Source organism: Girardinichthys multiradiatus, chromosome 11 (genome assembly GCF_021462225.1).
Source record: "Girardinichthys multiradiatus isolate DD_20200921_A chromosome 11, DD_fGirMul_XY1, whole genome shotgun sequence".
NCBI classification, from domain to species: Eukaryota; Metazoa; Chordata; class Actinopteri; order Cyprinodontiformes; family Goodeidae; genus Girardinichthys; species Girardinichthys multiradiatus.
This window is the reverse complement of record NC_061804.1, coordinates 40005432-40023875: the sequence shown is the minus strand read 5'-3', so window position 1 is coordinate 40023875 and position 18444 is coordinate 40005432. Positions and strand designations below refer to the sequence as shown.

Below are 18444 nucleotides of genomic sequence, written 5' to 3'. Positions count from 1 at the left end.
GTAATCTCTGTCATCACCCATGCTTTTTTACCTCCTGATCACAGTTGAATGACCTGTCACTGAATTAGCCATCCACCTGTAATTATGTTGTATCATTATCATACTCCTGACGAGCCCATCTGGCTAATTTTGTTTGCCTCATCATTAACACCGGCAGTTAGAAACATTTTCTTTACTTGTTGTCTTTTATTTCTGCATTGCGACATTGCACGATGTGATTGTGTAATTTTTGTACTCCAGTGGAAATCAATGGCAGGTCCATTTTCTATTCCTGGCTTCTAGAAATGGCCCTTTTTCCAGGAGTAGAGTCCAGAGAGAAAGAACGAAGCGGAGAGGGAGCCTGGTTGAGGTGGGGGGAGAAGAGACTGTCCGATGCTGGTTGGCATGGTAACCTGGCCAGGTGAAAAGGAGCCTGGGAGAAGAGGAGGGGGAGAAGGGAGGGAGTAGTCAGGGGGGTTGTCTTAGGGGAGTAGCCTATCAGAAACCAGCATATCCCCCACAATCCCTTGCAGGCTTAAGCGTATCATCACTGCCCTCTGGGTTGCTGTGGAGGAACAGGGCTCTCCTCACCTCCTCATAAAAGACATGTTGTACTGCGCAGCAAACATACACTGCATGCTCTGCTGTTTCTTCTTCACTTTATTAACAGCTAAACTGCTGATGTTTCGCTCTGTAGCACAGCACTGTTTGTTGGCCCATAAAGGACATTCAGTGTTTTCCAGATGTGTGAAGAAACATAAACACACCAACCTGCAAGTATCCATGCAAAGATGAACATTAAGTAATATTCAATTAAGATTTCCAACTGTCCCAATTCATTAATATGTTTATAGCAGAATCAAACTCATTATCAGGATTGTTTGTGCAGAAGGTTCCCCTCTTCCTGCATTGTACCTATTTCTATCTTTCTCTCTTATCTCCACTTTTTTTTTCTTTTCACCGCAATAATTCCACAGAATATTAAAGAAATAAATCAACACAAAAATCACAGGTTCCAAAGAGTGCCTCAGGGCTGTCTCAGCTGGGCTGCTGGTGCACAAAGAGAACACACACTCTGCTGAGTTTACATGCACACACAAATCGCTTTTCAGAGCTCTCTTCATGTTCTACACCCACTTTCATTAATGTGTCTGCGTTTCTGCTTTTCATAGACATTATTTTTAAGATACATTTAGTATAAACTGTTGCCTGATCAATTTTTGTAAAACAAATAAATTGTAAAATTTATTTTAAAAAATTGTAATATAAAATATAAATACAAATTGTATATATATATATATTTTTTTCTTACTCATGTTTTTTCATTGTTTGTTTAAAACAAGTGAATTTTTCTTGTTTTATTTTTCTGTTTTATTTTTCCTAGCCCTTTTATTTCTTTAATATGTATTACCACCCAAATATATTTAAACAAGTTTAATAAAAAAAATGACAAAATGAAGAAATTATTTTAAGTAATCCAATGTGACCTAATCTAAAACATTATTTTGTGTTTCTTGCTATCGTATAGTTAAACAGTATGGAATTGATTAAAGCATCAATAAAACCTTTTAAAATAATTAGATGTTTCAATTGAGGTCAAAATTGAAAAATAAAAGCCTTTATTTTGGATTCATATATTTGTACATCTGACACCAGAGGAGTCTGTGCCTCACCAGTGATGAACCCCATCGCACGTCACTGCCTAGGGCACACCTGTAGAGTAATCATGCTGTCCAATCAGCTTCTTGATTTTCCACACCTATGAGGTGAATGGATTATCTCGGTGAAGAGAAAGTGCTCACTAACAGATTTAGACAGATTTATCAAAAAACATCTTTATTTACTTACTATAGCTCAATTATTTGTACATTTATTCTAAATGATGAGTCTGGGAAATGGTGGACAACAAATGCACCCCTTAATCTAAGGAGATTTCTGGTTCTATCTAAAAGCAAATTAATTCAATTTTTCTGACGGATCTAATAGGTATAAAGATTCATACAAGAAATAGGAAGTGTTTTATGATTAACCAATACAAAGACAAACTGAAAGAAACAGTTTCTAAGAGGAAACTCTTATTGCTCTTCTCTACGTCTGATTGGCTGAAATCACAAATGTTCTACCCAATCATTAGAGCCTTAGACAATGGCATATCAATCTACCTTTATTCTCATACCTCTTAACAGGATTTTATGAACGGTTGTTCTCAGTATCCAGGCTAACTACATTTAACAATGCAAGCTGATAAATAAATAAATAGGGCTAGTTGATTTTTCTCACTTGAAAGATGAAGTTCTGAGTATAAATATAACAACCCATTCGTTTTTCACTTACTACTTCTGCTGCGTCTACTTTTTGGCTCACTTTTTCCCCTTTTAATAAACTAATCGTTTCCAAGCTTGTATTGAAGTTTTTCTACACCCAAATAACTTCCTTTTATGTAATACACCAGAATTGACAGATGGATTGTCCTTTTTAATCCCCAAAGTGTTGAAACATGTGAAGTTTAACCTCCACACATCCTCTGTAAAACTAATGGGTGGAGATGTATCAGCCTCTGTGTCACTCTCCTCATATTTTGTCACCTAGCAGTGTACACCACTCTGCCAAAGGTGTCAACAAATAGGCAACCTCCGAGCCACTTTCAGGGTGGAATCATAGGAGCAGTGCTCTAAAATAAAAATGTTTACATAAAACCCAAGCAGCTGTTTCTTTCCCTGCGCTCTTCCCAAACGTATCTCACGAAAAATTCATACTTGTCATGCAAAATAAATCAGTCGTCTTTTCTGTAGCTGAGCCTCAAACGGCAGGAGAGTGAATAAGAGATGAGGCTTAAATGTTTGCAACCTCTTGCCTGACACTTTCCATCACATCATCCGAGTCACGCTTTGTGTGTTGGTGTGTGCGCAAGACTGAATACGCGGGTGAGCATACATGTTTGTGTGAGTGTGTGTGTGAGAGCATCTGGGAGTACAGGCTTGTTATACACTCTGCTGTGGGTGTAATGAGCCATGCATGTCGTTATTGTGCGTTAACTGTGGTGTCTTCAGAGAGTTGTTACAGCATCCCTGCACCATTAAGAAGCCTCTGATACAAGATACACAGCAGGGCCACATGCTTTCTTAAAGTAAGCATTAAAGCAAGGCCTCATGTGTGCTTACAGTTCATTAACTATGCACAGGACTTTTAGAAGGAGGGCTGGTCGTGACTGATTTCTAGCAAGAAAAATATTCTTTCTGTGTGATCAAAGTATATCACTAGGCACCAAAATCACCTGGAAAGGAATTCTGACAAATAAATGTGTTTGTCTCCTCAGTTCCTGCCATGATCACATCCTACCCAAACACCACACTGGCCACTCAAGGTGAAGAGAAGAAGATGAGCTGCACGGCCCACGGTGAGAAGCCCATCATGGTCCGCTGGGAGAAGGAGGAACGGATCATCAACCCAGAGACCAGCCGGTATGTCGTTTCGGTTAAGGAAGTGGGCGATGAAGTCATCTCTACCCTGCAGGTAAGGGGCTGTTCTCAGGTGCTGCTGGGAGAAGAAATTAGGGTTTACATAAACATCAAGAAAATTACGGCATAAAATAGGGGATCGTAGCCACAGTGTAGTTCATTTTAATGTGAGAATGCCAAAGATAATCAATTACAGTCCAGACTCTGTGAAATGTGAAACAGAGCTTTACAATTGGAAACTTGTGAGTTTGGCTCCGACTTATTGAACCACGTCAGGATGCCGCTGAGCAACACACGTAACCATCTAACTTACTGATCTGTGTAAAGGTGTGTGAGTACAGCAGGGTGAATGGGGTTCAAGAGTTAAAGTGCTTTGATTAGCGTGGGGTATTCCATGTTCAGCTAATAACAAATTGTGTGGAACAGAAGCTGCTAAGGTGGCAGGACAATGACAAATAAAAAATCCCCAACTGAATGAATAAACTACAGGTCCTTCTCAAAATATTAGCATATTGTGATAAGGTTCATTATTTTCCATAATGTAATGATGAAAATTTAACATTCATATATTTTAGATTCATTGCACACTAACTGAAATATTTCAGGTCTTTTATTGTCTTAATACGGATGATTTTGGCATACAGCTCATGAAAACCCAAAATTCCTATGTCACAAAATTAGCATATTTCATCCGACCAATAAAAGAAAAGTGTTTTTAATACAAAAACGTCAACCTTCAAATAATCATGTACAGTTATGCACTCAATACTTGGTCGGGAATCCTTTGGCAGAAATGACTGCTTCAATGCGGCGTGGCATGGAGGCAATCAGCCTGTGGCACTGCTGAGGTCTTATGGAGGCCCAGGATGCTTCGATAGCGGCCTTTAGCTCATCCAGAGTGTTGGGTCTTGAGTCTCTCAACGTTCTCTTCACAATATCCCACAGATTCTCTATGGGGTTCAGGTCAGGAGAGTTGGCAAGCCAATTGAGCACAGTGATACCATGGTCAGTAAACCATTTACCAGTGGTTTTGGCACTGTGAGCAGGTGCCAGGTCGTGCTGAAAAATGAAATCTTCATCTCCATAAAGCTTTTCAGCAGATGGAAGCATGAAGTGCTCCAAAATCTCCTGATAGCTAGCTGCATTGACCCTGCCCTTGATAAAACACAGTGGACCAACACCAGCAGCTGACACGGCACCCCAGACCATCACTGACTGTGGGTACTTGACACTGGACTTCTGGCATTTTGGCATTTTCTTCTCCCCAGTCTTCCTCCAGACTCTGGCACATTGATTTCCGAATGACATGCAGAATTTGCTTTCATCTGAAAAAAGTACTTTGGACCACTGAGCAACAGTCCAGTGCTGCTTCTCTGTAGCCCAGGTCAGGCGCTTCTGCCGCTGTTTCTGGTTCAAAAGTGGCTTGACCTGGGGAATGCGGCACCTGTAGCCCATTTCCTGCACACGCCTGTGCACGGTGGCTCTGGATGTTTCTACTCCAGACTCAGTCCACTGCTTCCGCAGGTCCCCCAAGGTCTGGAATCGGCCCTTCTCCACAATCTTCCTCAGGGTCCGGTCACCTCTTCTTGTTGTGCAGCGTTTTCTGCCACACTTTTTCCTTCCCACAGACTTCCCACTGAGGTGCCTTGATACAGCACTCTGGGAACAGCCTATTCGTTCAGAAATTTCTTCCTGTGTCTTACCCTCTTGCTTGAGGGTGTCAATAGTGGCCTTCTGGACAGCAGTCAGGTCGGCAGTCTTACCCATGATTGGGGTTTTGAGTGATGAACCAAGCTGGGAGTTTTAAAGGCCTCAGGAATCTTTTGCAGGTGTTTAGAGTTAACTCGTTGATTCAGATGATTAGGTTCATAGCTCGTTTAGAGACCCTTTTAATGATATGCTAATTTTGTGAGATAGGAATTTTGGGTTTTCATGAGCTGTATGCCAAAATCATCCGTATTAAGACAATAAAGACCTGAAATATTTCAGTTAGTGTGCAATGAATCTAAAATATATGAATGTTAAATTTTCATCATTACATAATGGAAAATAATTAACTTTATCACAATATGCTATGGTCCATGATTACAATTATGATGTTTTAGTGTAAAGTAATCTTTAAAATGTTAAATATTGTTTTTTTTATTTTTAGAAAATAAAACCATGCTTTTAGCATCAGTGTTGCTGTTACAACATTTACTTCCGTTAATTTCCCTCCCTAACTCCCCCTTCTGTATCCACCAGATCATGCCTACATTGAGGGAGGACTCTGGGTTTTTCTCCTGCCATGCCATCAACTCCTTCGGGGAAGACAGAGGAATCATTCAGCTTACAGTGCAAGGTATAACCGACCCACTAAAGTGCTCAGAGAACTGTTCAATGCAGATCCTAAACTGAGCTGTCTTTTTTACTTAATGGATATTGTAGCTGTTCAGTAGTGTTTAGATGCAACTGTGTTGAACAACTCTGTGCTTTGTAGAGCCACCAGATCCTCCTGAGGTGGAGATCAGAGAAGTGAAGGACAGAACCATTGCTCTGCGATGGACCATGGGCTTTGATGGCAACAGTCCAATCACAGGCTTTGACATTGAGAGCAAAAACAAATCAGGTACAAGAAATCTACATGGACACTGTTACTACTGCACTAAAAATACATTATTTTCTGCAGAACCTGATAAATGTAAACCTGAAGTGTAATAAAACCTCTTTAGGGTCTGAATAGGTCCTCTTTCAAGAAGTGTCAGCATTAGGATTTAAAATGACTTGTCCTGATGCACTTACAGGTCCTTCTCAAAATATTAGCATATTGTGATAAAGTTCATTATTTTCCATAATGTCATGATGAAAATTTAACATTCATATATTTTAGATTCATTGCACACTAACTGAAATATTTCAGGTCTTTTATTGTCTTAATACGGATGATTTTGGCATACAGCTCATGAAAACCCAAAATTGCTATCTCACAAAATTAGCATATCATTAAAAGGGTCTCTAAACGAGCTATGAACCTAATCATCTGAATCAACGAGTTAACTCTAAACACCTGCAAAAGATTCCTGAGGCCTTTAAAACTCCCAGCCTCGTTCATCACTCAAAACCCCAATCATGGGTAAGACTGCCAACCTGACTGCTGTCCAGAAGGCCACTATTGACACCCTCAAGCAAGAGGGTAAGACACAGAAAGAAATTTCTGAACGAATAGGCTGTTCCCAGAGTGCTGTATCAAGGCACCTCAGTGGGAAGTCTGTGGGAAGGAAAAAGTGTGGCAGAAAACGCTGCACAACGAGAAGAGGTGACCGGACCCTGAGGAAGATTGTGGAGAAGGGCCGATTCCTGACCTTGGGGGACCTGCGGAAGCAGTGGACTGAGTCTGGAGTAGAAACATCCAGAGCCACCGTGCACAGGCATTGAGTGCATAACTGTACATGATTATTTGAAGGTTGACGTTTTTTGTATTAAAAACACTTTTCTTTTTTTGGTCGGATGAAATATGCTAATTTTGTGAGATAGGAATTTTGGGTTTTCATGAGCTGTATGCCAAAATCATCCGTATTAAGACAATAAAAGACCTGAAATATTTCAGTTAGTGTGCAATGAATCTAAAATATATGAATGTTAAATTTTCATCATTACATTATGGAAAATAATGAACTTTATCACAATATGCTAATATTTTGAGAAGGACCTGTACTTTAACCTGACCTCTCGTCTGCCTTTATTTGCCCCAATAAAACCAATGTGTTTCCCCTTTCAGCCTCCTGGGACACTGCTCAGAAGACCAAAGATGTCTCACCTCAGCTGAACCAGGCCACCATCATCGACCTTCACCCCTCCTCCACCTACAACATCCGCATGTTTGCCAAGAACCTCATTGGCAAGAGCGAGGCCAGCAATGAGCTCACAATCACCACAGATGAAGCTGGTGAGCCGGAAAGGATGGTGTTTATGAATGTTTAATTGACATGGTCTTCTTTAAAAAAATTTGACATTATTGATCAGATTTATTTGTGTTATTTATGAAATGCAAGATTCAGATTTGAGACAGTGTTGTGAACCAAATATGAGAGACTAGAACGGAGGACATTTCCAACCTGGAGACATCAGCCCATTGGCTCTGTTGCATTATTGAACACATGCTGACCCTGAGCTAAAAGCAGAACTTTTCAATTAGTGGCCTCAGTAGTAAATGTCACACCACAGTCAATAGACTGAGGGTGGGTGTCTTTTTGCAAATGATCCCCGTATTCCTTCATCTCACCCATCTGAGGCTCCCGCAGGGCACTTCTCCTCACCCTCAAGATGTACTAGCAAATCCAACCATCCCATCTGTTCACTCACTGATTCTTTGTAATGTGTTTGTGCTTTTTTTTAAATCTAAAATTTTTTGATGATCTGATCTCAGCTCCCGATGGACCCCCTCAAGACGTACAGCTGGAAGCCCTCTCCTCTCAGAGCATACGGGTCACATGGAGAGTAAGTTCTGTTCATGTTTCTAGCATGTTAGAGTGGTGCAGTCCAGACACACCAAACTGAGGATGTCCAAGGCTTTGCTTTTGTCATTGACTTTGAGAAGAATATCTCACCTCCTGGATTCTTCTAAAACACCAGATGTTTAAAACACCTATGTGCATGACTAACATATTTAAAGATACATTAGCATGCTGCTCTTTCTGTTGTCTAGAAATTAAAATAGTTGAATGATTAGGCTTCATCATACATATATGAACTTTTGCCAAGATTTGGATCTTGATCTTTGTGACAAAGAGTTTCCTTCAGATGTGTGTAATCATTTGGTGTGTACTTGAAATATGACACCAACATTCATTAAATGCAACTGTTTACCTGAAAAAGCCTAAAGTTGTAAAAAAAAAAAAAAAGACAAGATCAATAATTACGAGAATCCTGATGGACAGGTCTTTATATGAAAATTAACACTGGGCCAAGATGGCACCACTGATGGCAGCCTCGGAGCTTTGCTCTGTCATTTTCTGCATGTTTTCTGCCACCATTTGGTGGTCTCTTTCAACAGAGAAGAGCTTCTAAACATCAGACAGTCCTCTCTTGACATTTTTTCACCATCATTCATTGGCGAAAGCTTCACAGAGATCCTGGCCAGTGGAGTGGCGGCTCTCTATAAGCTATACTGCTGGAGACGGCGGAGAGGAAGGGGACCAGCGGTCTCATGAGGCTCCGACAGCAGGGACTTCCCTTCAATCCACCCAGCAAATGAACGATCCCTGGCCAACAAGATGGATGAACTGCTTCTCCTCACCTGTAAAAACTTGAACCTCCGTGGATCTACTGCTCTCTGCATTACCGAAATCTGGCTGAATGAGAACACCCTGGACTGCTCACTTCTGATACCGAGCTTTAAGCGGACCGTAACACGGACTTATCGGGGAAAAAGCGAGGAGGCGGAATCTGCTTTTATATGAGGCTTGGTGCAGGGATATGGTGCAGAGATATCAGACTTTTGAAGAAGATATGTAGTCCTGACCTGGAGTAATTTCTCATTAACTGTAAACCATTTTATTCACCGAGGGCGTTCTCCATGTTTGTATTGGTTGGCATTTACATACCACCTCAAGGCACCACGTCTGATGCTAAAAAACAACTGGCTGAGCTGACAACAGACGTGGAGATAAAAAAAACTCTGGACCACTGCTACACAACTTTAGAGAATGCATATCATGCTGTCACCAGGTCTGCGTTGGGACTTTCAGACCACTCTCTGGTCCACCTCATCCCAACCTACAGGTGGACAGCTAAAAAATGGACTGATGAGTCAAAGCAGATGTTACAGGCATGCTTTGACTGCACAGATTGGGCTGTTTTTGAAATTTCAGCCACTGATTTAAACCAACTCATTGAGGTGGTGACATCATACATCAATTTCTGTGAGGACGTGTGTGCAGACAAAGACCTTCTGGTCATACAATAACAATAAACCTTGGTTCATTTCTCATCTGAGGCAACTGTGCAGGGATAAGGAAAAGGCTCATAGCAGTGGGGACTTGGCCCTGAATAAGCAGGCCAGGAACAACCTGGCCTACTATACAAATTCTTGCCACCAACCACACCCACTACCTTCAGACCCCCGCCTGCACTAAGGATCTCAGAGAAAGATGTAAATAGGATCTGTCAGTGCTTGAAAACAAGGAAGGCCTCAGGACCTAATAATGTCTCCACAGCATGCCTGAAAGCCTACGCCGTCGCGAACAAACTGGCACCCTTCTGCAGTGAGATCTTTAACTAGTCACTGGAGCTGTGTGAGGTTCCCTCCTGCTTCAAAAGCTCCACCATCATCCCAGTGCCCAAGAAACCCACCCTCACAGGATTAAATGACTACAGGCCTGTCGCCCTGACATCTGTGGTCATGAAATCCTTTGACCGACTGGGGTTGAAGCACCTGAAAGACATCACAGGCCCCCTGCTGGACCCCCTGCAGTTTGCTTACCGAGCAAACAGGTCAGCAGATGTTGCTGTCAACTTGGCACTACACTTCATCCTGCAACACCTTGACCACCCAGGGATCAGTGGCGGATGCTGGTCTTTCAAGGAGGGGAAGCCCAATTTCAAGATCGCTAATTTGTTGATTCGCTCATTTCACTGTCAATCAAAAAGGGATTCAGCCTCAGACAGATCATCCAATCATCATGCAGAAGCTGAGCATCCAGGCCAGCCGAGGCCATCCCACTGCCCCATAGACCCCCAGAGACGCTGAGCGTTCGATGGGTGGGACAAAGCCCAGCATTTTTGCTTCGCTATTGAACTCACTGTTTAAAGCACTGTGAAGCTGCGGAAATGAGTGAGAGGAAAGCCACGTCGTTACCAGTGATAAGAAGCTGATTCTGAACAAAAGTTGAGCGCGTTGTAGCGCATATTTAGTCAATGACATGTACACACAACAGTATATATTTGATCTCTTATTTTTTGACATTTTAGGGGAAGCTGAGCTTCCCTTGCAGTCTTAGAGCAATCGCCACTGCCAGGGATGTACGCCAAGATCCTGTTTGTGGACTTCAGCTCGGCCTTCAACACCATCAACCTAGACATCTTCCACCAGAAGCTTACCCAGCTCAATGTCCCAGCCTCCACATGTCAGTTGATCACCAGCTTCCCAAAGGACCGGCAGCATTAGGTAAGGCTGGGGAACATCTTCTCCCACACAAGAACCATCATCACCGGCGCCCCCTAGGGCTGCATTCTCTCCCCACTCCTCTTCTCCCTCTACAAAAATGACTGCACCTCAGCGGACCCATCTGTGAAACTCCTGAAGTTTGCACTGTGTCTGCTGTGAACCACTTCCAGTTCCTAGGAACCACCATTTCTCGAAACCTGAGATGGTTCTCACACACAGACAATGTTTGGAAGAAGGCTCAGCAGAGACTGTACTTCCTGAGGCAACTCAAGAAGTACAACCTTCCACAGGAGCTGCTGGTCATCTTCTACAGCCAGAATTCTGTCTGTCCTGTCTTCGTCCATCTCAGTGTGGTTTGGCTCCTCCACCAAACAACATGGCTGACCTTCCCACTATCCAGGACTTATACAGGTCTAGGTTCAGGAAAAGGGCAGCTAAAATCTCTGCAGACCCCACACATCCTGCACACAAACTGTTTAGGCTTCTACCTTCAGGTGGCGCTACACAGTGCTTTCTGCTAAAACCAGCCGCCACAGAGACAGTTTCTTCCCCCAGGCTGTTTCTCTGATGAACACTTGACAGTCAGAGGTCCAGAACACCATGCATACTTTGACTGATCTCACATTATATTCTATTGTAATGTAATTTGTTTATATTTACATTTAAAAAGATATTCTTTATTACTGATAGCAAAGTGTACCAGAGTCAAATTCCTTGTGTGTCTGTACAAACTTGGCAATAAAGCTGTTTCTGATTGTGATTCTGATAAAAAAAAAAAAAAAGTCTAAACTTAAATCCAAATATAGACTTATATAGATGTTCTGTGTTTCTTCTTCTAAATACATCTAAATACATGGGGCAGTAATATTTTCCTATCTATAGAACTTCATCAAACAAAATATAGCAGTCGCATTTCCTGCCATTAAAGATTGAAAAGACCACTAATACCTATCCCTCCCCAAAAAAAGATCACTTTATGAGTGCGAAATGCTGAGGAAGGACCTAGTTGGACGATCAAACAGGGAAACTTAGATTAGGGTACAGAAAACCTCCGATCAGACATTATACCAGGTAGATTATGTAATTCTAGATATCTTATTGTAAAAAATCTGGCCAAACAAGTGGCCAAACAATGATACGATAAAGAGGTAGATGTTTTTGTATACAAAAAAACATATGTTGACAATAAAACCCAGCTGGGTGATGATTTATGGCTTCCCACTGCTGGATTTAATTAAATACACATTGTTCAAGTACACACTAAAGAAAAAGTACAGCAAATTCTGTTTTTTTATGGATCTGGGTTGATGACATCACAAGAGGTTCAGCAATCAAATTTATCAACTGACGTTTGTAAACATTAAGGTAGATGCATGACTTTTTAAAGAGTTTAGCATATGAATAAAATATTAATTGTAATTCAACTGTTAGAAGCAATGTGTGAAAAACAATCAATAAGCCCTTGGCTTCAAATCACCTGTATGATTTCTGTGCCAGCCGCCCAAGAAGCACCTTCAGAACGGGGCTATCCGAGGCTACCAGGTGGGCTACAGGGAGTACAGCTCGGGTGGAAACTACCAGTTCAGCGTGATCAGCGTGGAGACGACAGGGGACAATGCAGAAAGCCTGGTCCTGGACAACCTGAAGAAGTTCACCCAATATGGGGTGGTGGTGCAGGCCAGCAACAGTGCAGGGACAGGGCCGTCATCCACTGAGGTGGCTGCTACCACTCTGGAGGATGGTAAGACACTTTTTCTTTTGAAACTTGATGAATGTGTGACATCAAACGGAAAAGTGGACTTTATTTAAAAAGTACTCCAAACAACAAAAATAAGTGGATTATGAAGTTTCAGGAAAAATTGCAGTGTCATCCATTTGCTGCTGGATGCCAAGAATGTCAGCCTGAAGCTGTGAATGCAGGCGGTGGTGGTAAAACATATTCACTTTGAACTGCTTGGCCAATAGTATTTCCTTTAGGTACTGTAATTTTATCAAAACAACACTCAGCTTAATCTGGCTGTGGATTTTTAAAGTCTGGTATAGGTCTGTTTAACTTTGTTGCTTCTGGAACAACTTATACTAGCTGTGTTTTTGCAACTGTAACCCTTGCAAATTATTTAATTTCCCTTTGAGATTAATAAAGTATTTTTGAATTGAATTGAATTGTATTTGTCAAATGGGGACTGCAATATCCTAAACTAAATGATTCTTTAAACCACTTCTGTAAGTTTTGTGAACTTAGGACTTTTATTTCATTTGTAAAAATAAGTGTACTGTGTTTTTTAGACCTAGTTTAAGGACTACTAGAATTCCTAAAGATTAAGTAAGATTAAGTAATGTTTGATTTTTATTCATTAGTTTAGACACCTGATAAACTTAGGGTGTGTACAAGAAGAGGCAGAATGCCTCCATGCGAGAGGCATGTGTGAGGATCTGTCTCAGCCTAGTGGGCATTACAGGGTACTGCTATGTGTTTCTGCCCTCTAGTGTCTAATGTGAATAAATATTTTTCAGCAGTCCTGCTCCTCAAACCTGACAGGCTACAAAAAATAATATGATAAACTTCCTAGATTGGAGGTGTAAAGGAATTGAATACCTGGAACATAAATTTGAAGGAATTCACTTTATGCCATATAAAAGATTAATTTTACAATATGGGATTGGCAAGAATACATTTTTAGAATATCAACAACTTAAATCTATAATAGAAAACTAATTTATGCTCAATAAAGTTGAGTTACAAATGCCATCAAGTGTATTACAATTCCCCCCAAATTACTGTCTAAAATATAGAGGACACTGTCTAAAATAAACAAATCAACATCCTTCCCTATTATGAAATGGGATGCGGATATATCAATTAACTTTGTCCAAAACGTCTGGTCTCAGATATGTTTAAGAACTTTCAAAATTACTAGTAACCCAAATTTACAATTGATACAATACCAAAATCTTCATTGAGTCCACTATACAGTTAAACAGATGTTCAAGATGAATTTGGCACCATCTAGTACCTGCTTACAGTGCACAGGCAATATACCTGACAATTACATCCACTCAATATGGTTCTGTACACCTGTTCAGAGATTCTGGTGCCTGATATGTGAAGAGTTATCAAAATTTCTGAGATGTGATATTTCACCTTCCCCATCAGTTTGCTTGTTGGGCAAATTAGATGATGTCACCATAGAGACAAATTCAGTTCACATGCTTTACACTGCCTTATGTATTGCTAAGAAAACTATCCTCATGAATTGGAAACTAAAAATATTCTTAGAATTAACCAGTAAAGATACCTTATGTTGGATTATACAGGTCCTTCTCAAAATATTGGCATATTGTGATAAAGTTCATTATTTTCCATAATGTCATGATGAAAATTTAACATTCATATATTTTAGATTCATTGCACATTAACTGAAATATTTCAGGTCTTTTATTGTCTTAATACGGATGATTTTGGCATACAGCTCATGAAAACCCAAAATTCCTATCTCACAAAATTAGCATATTTCATCCGACCAATAAAGGAAAAGTGTTTTTAATACAAAAAACATCAACCTTCAAATAATCATGTACAGTTATGCACTCAATACTTGGTTGGGAATCCTTTGGCAGAAATGACTGCTTCAATGCGGCGTGGCATGGAGGCAATCAGCCTGTGGCACTGCTGAGGTCTTATGGAGGCCCAGGATGCTTCGATAGCGGCCTTTAGCTCATCCAGAGTGTTGGGTCTTGAGTCTCTCAACGTTCTCTTCACAATATCCCACAGATTCTCTATGGGGTTCAGGTCAGGAGAGTTGGCAGGCCAATTGAGCACAGTGATACCATGGTCAGTAAACCATTTACCAGTGGTTTTGGCACTGTGAGCAGGTGCCAGGTCGTGCTGAAAAATGAAATCTTCATCTCCATAAAGCTTTCAGCAGATGGAAGCATGATGTGCTCCAAAATCTCCTGATAGCTAGCTGCATTGACCCTGCCCTTGATAAAACACAGTGGACCAACACCAGCAGCTGACACGGCACCCCAGACCATCACTGACTGTGGGTACTTGACACTGGACTTCTGGCATTTTGGCATTTCCTTCTCCCCAGTCTTCCTCCAGACTCTGGCACCTTGATTTCCGAAAGACATGCAGAATTTGCTTTCATCCGAAAAAAGTACTTTGGACCACTGAGCAACAGTCCAGTGCTGCTTCTCTGTAGCCCAGGTCAGGCGCTTCTGCCGCTGTTTCTGGTTCAAAAGTGGCTTGACCTGGGGAATGTGGCACCTGTAGCCCATTTCCTGCACACGCCTGTGCACGGTGGCTCTGGATGTTTCTACTCCAGACTCAGTCCACTGCTACCGCAGGTCCCCCGAGGTCTGGAATCGGCCCTTTTCCACAATCTTCCTCAGGGTCCGGTCACCTCTTCTCGTTGTGCAGCGTTTTCTGCCACACTTTTTCCTTCCCACAGACTTCCCACTGAGGTGCCTTGATACAGCACTCTGGGAACAGCCTATTCGTTCAGAAATTTCTTTCTGTGTCTTACCCTCTTGCTTGAGGGTGTCAATAGGGACAGCAGTCAGGTCGGCAGTCTTACCCATGATTGGGGTTTTGAGTGATGAACCAGGCTGGGAGTTTTAAAGGCCTCAGGAATCTTTTGCAGGTGTTTAGAGTTAACTCGTTGATTCAGATGATTAGGTTCATAGCTCGTTTAGAGACCCTTTTAATGATATGCTAATTTTGTGAGATAGCAATTTTGGGTTTTCATGAGCTGTATGCCAAAATCATCCGTATTAAGACAATAAAAGACCTGAAATATTTCAGTTAGTGTGCAATGAATCTAAAATATAAGAATGTAAAATTTTTATCATTATATTATGGAAAATAATGAACTTTATCACAATATGCTAATATTTTGAGAAGGACCTGTATTAGCCTTCAGACAGCCTCTGCCTCCACATTAGATCAATCTCTCTGGGCTCATTTGATCGGGTTCGTAACCTAGTGGGGGAGGGGGCCTTTGGCTTCGTCATAGGGGCGTTATTGCTGGGTCTTTTCTGGTGGACATAGGTTACTGCTCCTGGGTGGGTCTGGGGTGCGCCTGGGGGCTTGGGGTTCCGGAAGTGTGTCACCCAAAGGCTAGGGTCCTGGATGGGTGTGGGGGGGCTTTGGGTACTGCGGGTATGTTGCTGTTTTTTTGAGGGGGTTTTCTGCTGGCGGTCTGTGAGAGCGGATGGGGTGAAGTCAGCCTGGGTGTCTAATGTCTTAAGTGTCCTGAGAGATGCCCGAATGTTGGGTTGGTGTAGGCTTTCTTCTGGGGTGAGGATGAGTGGGCGGAGGGATTTGGTTTTGTTTGGCAGAGTGGTCAGAAGGGTCTGCATGCTTTGGGTGGGCTATCTTGGCTCTGTTCACTTTTTGACTTTTGTGGGCTTCGGTGTGAGTTTTCTTGCAGGGATTCTTCTGACTGTTGCATGGGTGTCGGGCATGTGTTCTCAGGGGTGGATGTTGTGGGTCTTCTTTTCAAAGGGGTTCACGTTTGCGAGGGTGCTTTTTTTTTTGGGAGGCCTTGACTGTTGTGCGCCCTACTTTGTGCAGTGTATTCTTGTTTTGTTTGTGCTTGGACGGCTGGTTGGCTGTTTTTGTTTGGGTGGGGACATGGTCTCGCTCGCTGCTGCATGCACCAGATCCTTTTCATTGGGGTTTGCCAGCTTCTTTGGTTGGCAGACTGTGTGTTGGGGCTGGGGATCGGGTTTGAGTGTTTGGGCGGTTCCGGGGGTCTTGGGGTGTTGGTTCCAGTTCCGGTCAGTTCTTGGGGCTCGATGCCCATCCCTAGCCTTGGGCTCCATGGGGCTCGATGGTGCTGCTGCCATTAGCCCTGGGGTTAATGTGCTGAGCCTCCCTCCCTTGGTGGGTCTCAGTGAAAGGGGGTGCTCCCTGGGAGAACATTTTGCCCCTCCCCATCAAAAGACACCTCTCTCTGTTGTTTGTCCCTGTGTCTTTTTTTCTCCCTTTCTGCAGGTGTGGAAGCAGACTTCTAGGGTGTTATCTTGTATTTTCTGCATCCTTCTTTCTCTCCTTAATTTTTATCCTTCTCTCCCTCTTAACTTTTTGCCCCTCCTATCTCCCTTTATTTCTTCTTTTTTTCTTTTTTGTTCCCACCTCTGTGTCTATTATATTTAAAATAATCCCATAGCAATTTCTAATTAAGTTTATATATATATATATATATATATATATATATAAATATATATATTTATATACAGGGGTTGGACAATGAAACTGAAACACCTGGTTCTAGACCACAATAATTTATTAGTATGGTGTAGGGCCTCCTTTTGCAGCCAATACAGCGTCAATTCGTCTTGGGAATGACATATACAAGTCCTGCACAGTGGTCAGATGGATTTTAAGCCATTCTTCTTGCAGGATAGTGGCCAGGTCACTACGTGATACTGGTGGAGGAAAACGTTTCCTGACTCGCTCCTCCAAAACACCCCAAAGTAGCTCAATAATATTTAGATCTGGTGACTGTGCAGGTCATGGGGTCACTTTCATGTTCATCAAACCAATCTTTCACCTGTCTTGCTGTGTGTATTGGTGCACCGCCTTCAGGATACAATGTTTGAACCATTGGGTGCACATGGTTGTCAAGAATGGTTTGGTAGTCTTTGGCAGTGACGCGCCCATCTAGCACAAGTATTGGGCCAAGGGAATGCCATGATATGGCAGCCCAAACCATCACTGATCTACCCCCATGCTTCACTCTGGGCATGCAACAGTCTGGGTGGTACGCTTCTTTGGGACTTCTCCAAACTTTAACTCTCCCGGATGTGGGGAAAACAGTAAAGGTGGACTCATCAGAGAACAATACATGTTTCACATTGTCCACAGCCGAAGATCTGCGCTCCTTGCACCATTGAAACCGACGTTTAGCATTGGCATAAGTGACCAAAGGTTTGGCTATAGCAGCTCGGCCGTGTATATTGACCCTGTGGAGCTCCTGACGGACAGTTCTGGTGGAAACAAGAGAGTTGAGGTGCACATTTAATTCTGCCGTGATTTGGGCAGCCGTGGTTTTATGTTTTTTGGATACAATCCGGGTTAGCACCCGAACATCCCTTTCAGACAGCTTCCTCTTGCGTCCACAGTTAATCCTGTTGGATGTGGTTTGTCCTTCTTGGTGGTATGCTGACATTACCCTGGATACCGTGGCTCTTGATACATCACAAAGACTTGCTGTCTTGGTCACAGATGCGCCAGCAAGACGTGCACCAACAATTTGTCCTCTTTTGAACTCTGGTATGTCACCCATAATGTTGTGTGCATTTCAATATTTTGAGCAAAACTGTGCTCCTACCCTGCTAATTGAACCTTCATACTCAACTCTTACTGGTGCAATGTGCAAACAATGAAGACTGGCTACCAGGCTGGTCCAATTTAGCCATGAAACCTCCCACACTAAAATGACAGGTGTTTCAGTTTCATTGTCCAACCCCTGTATATATGTATATAAAATTGTGCTACTCTGCTGGACAGGACATGTTAAAAAAAAAAAAGAATAGAAAGAGGATGTGCGAGGATCTGTCTCAGCCTTGTAGGCATTAGAGGGTACTGCCATGTGTTTCTGCCCTCTGGTGTCTAATGTGAGTGAGTTGTTTACACCTGTCTTGCTTCTCCTCCCTCAGTGCCGAGTCGTCCTCCTGAGAATGGCCAGGCCATGGCCACGTCTCCAGAGGTCATTTCCCTGTCTTGGCTAACCCCTCCCAAGGACGCTCTGAATGGCAACCTGCTGGGCTTCAGGGTCATCTACTGGGCCAACCTGCCTGATGGAGGTACACAGTCAGACTGGGGCTTTGAAAACATAACATATCTGCTTTGGT

The 18444-nt window shown here is 42.4% G+C and overlaps 1 protein-coding gene across 1 annotated transcript in view; it reads left to right on the top strand.

Moving 5' to 3' along the window:
- The window catches only part of dscama (Down syndrome cell adhesion molecule a), a 146878-nt gene that overhangs the window by 108688 nt on the left and 19746 nt on the right, over nt 1–18444 (top strand). Inside the window, exons 14-20 of the mRNA XM_047379654.1 lie at nt 3296–3492; nt 5682–5778; nt 5917–6045; nt 7195–7362; nt 7843–7913; nt 12079–12322; nt 18250–18396. Of these exons, the coding sequence (XP_047235610.1) occupies nt 3296–3492; nt 5682–5778; nt 5917–6045; nt 7195–7362; nt 7843–7913; nt 12079–12322; nt 18250–18396 (1053 nt within the window). The remainder of the gene's footprint in view (nt 1–3295; nt 3493–5681; nt 5779–5916; nt 6046–7194; nt 7363–7842; nt 7914–12078; nt 12323–18249; nt 18397–18444) is intronic.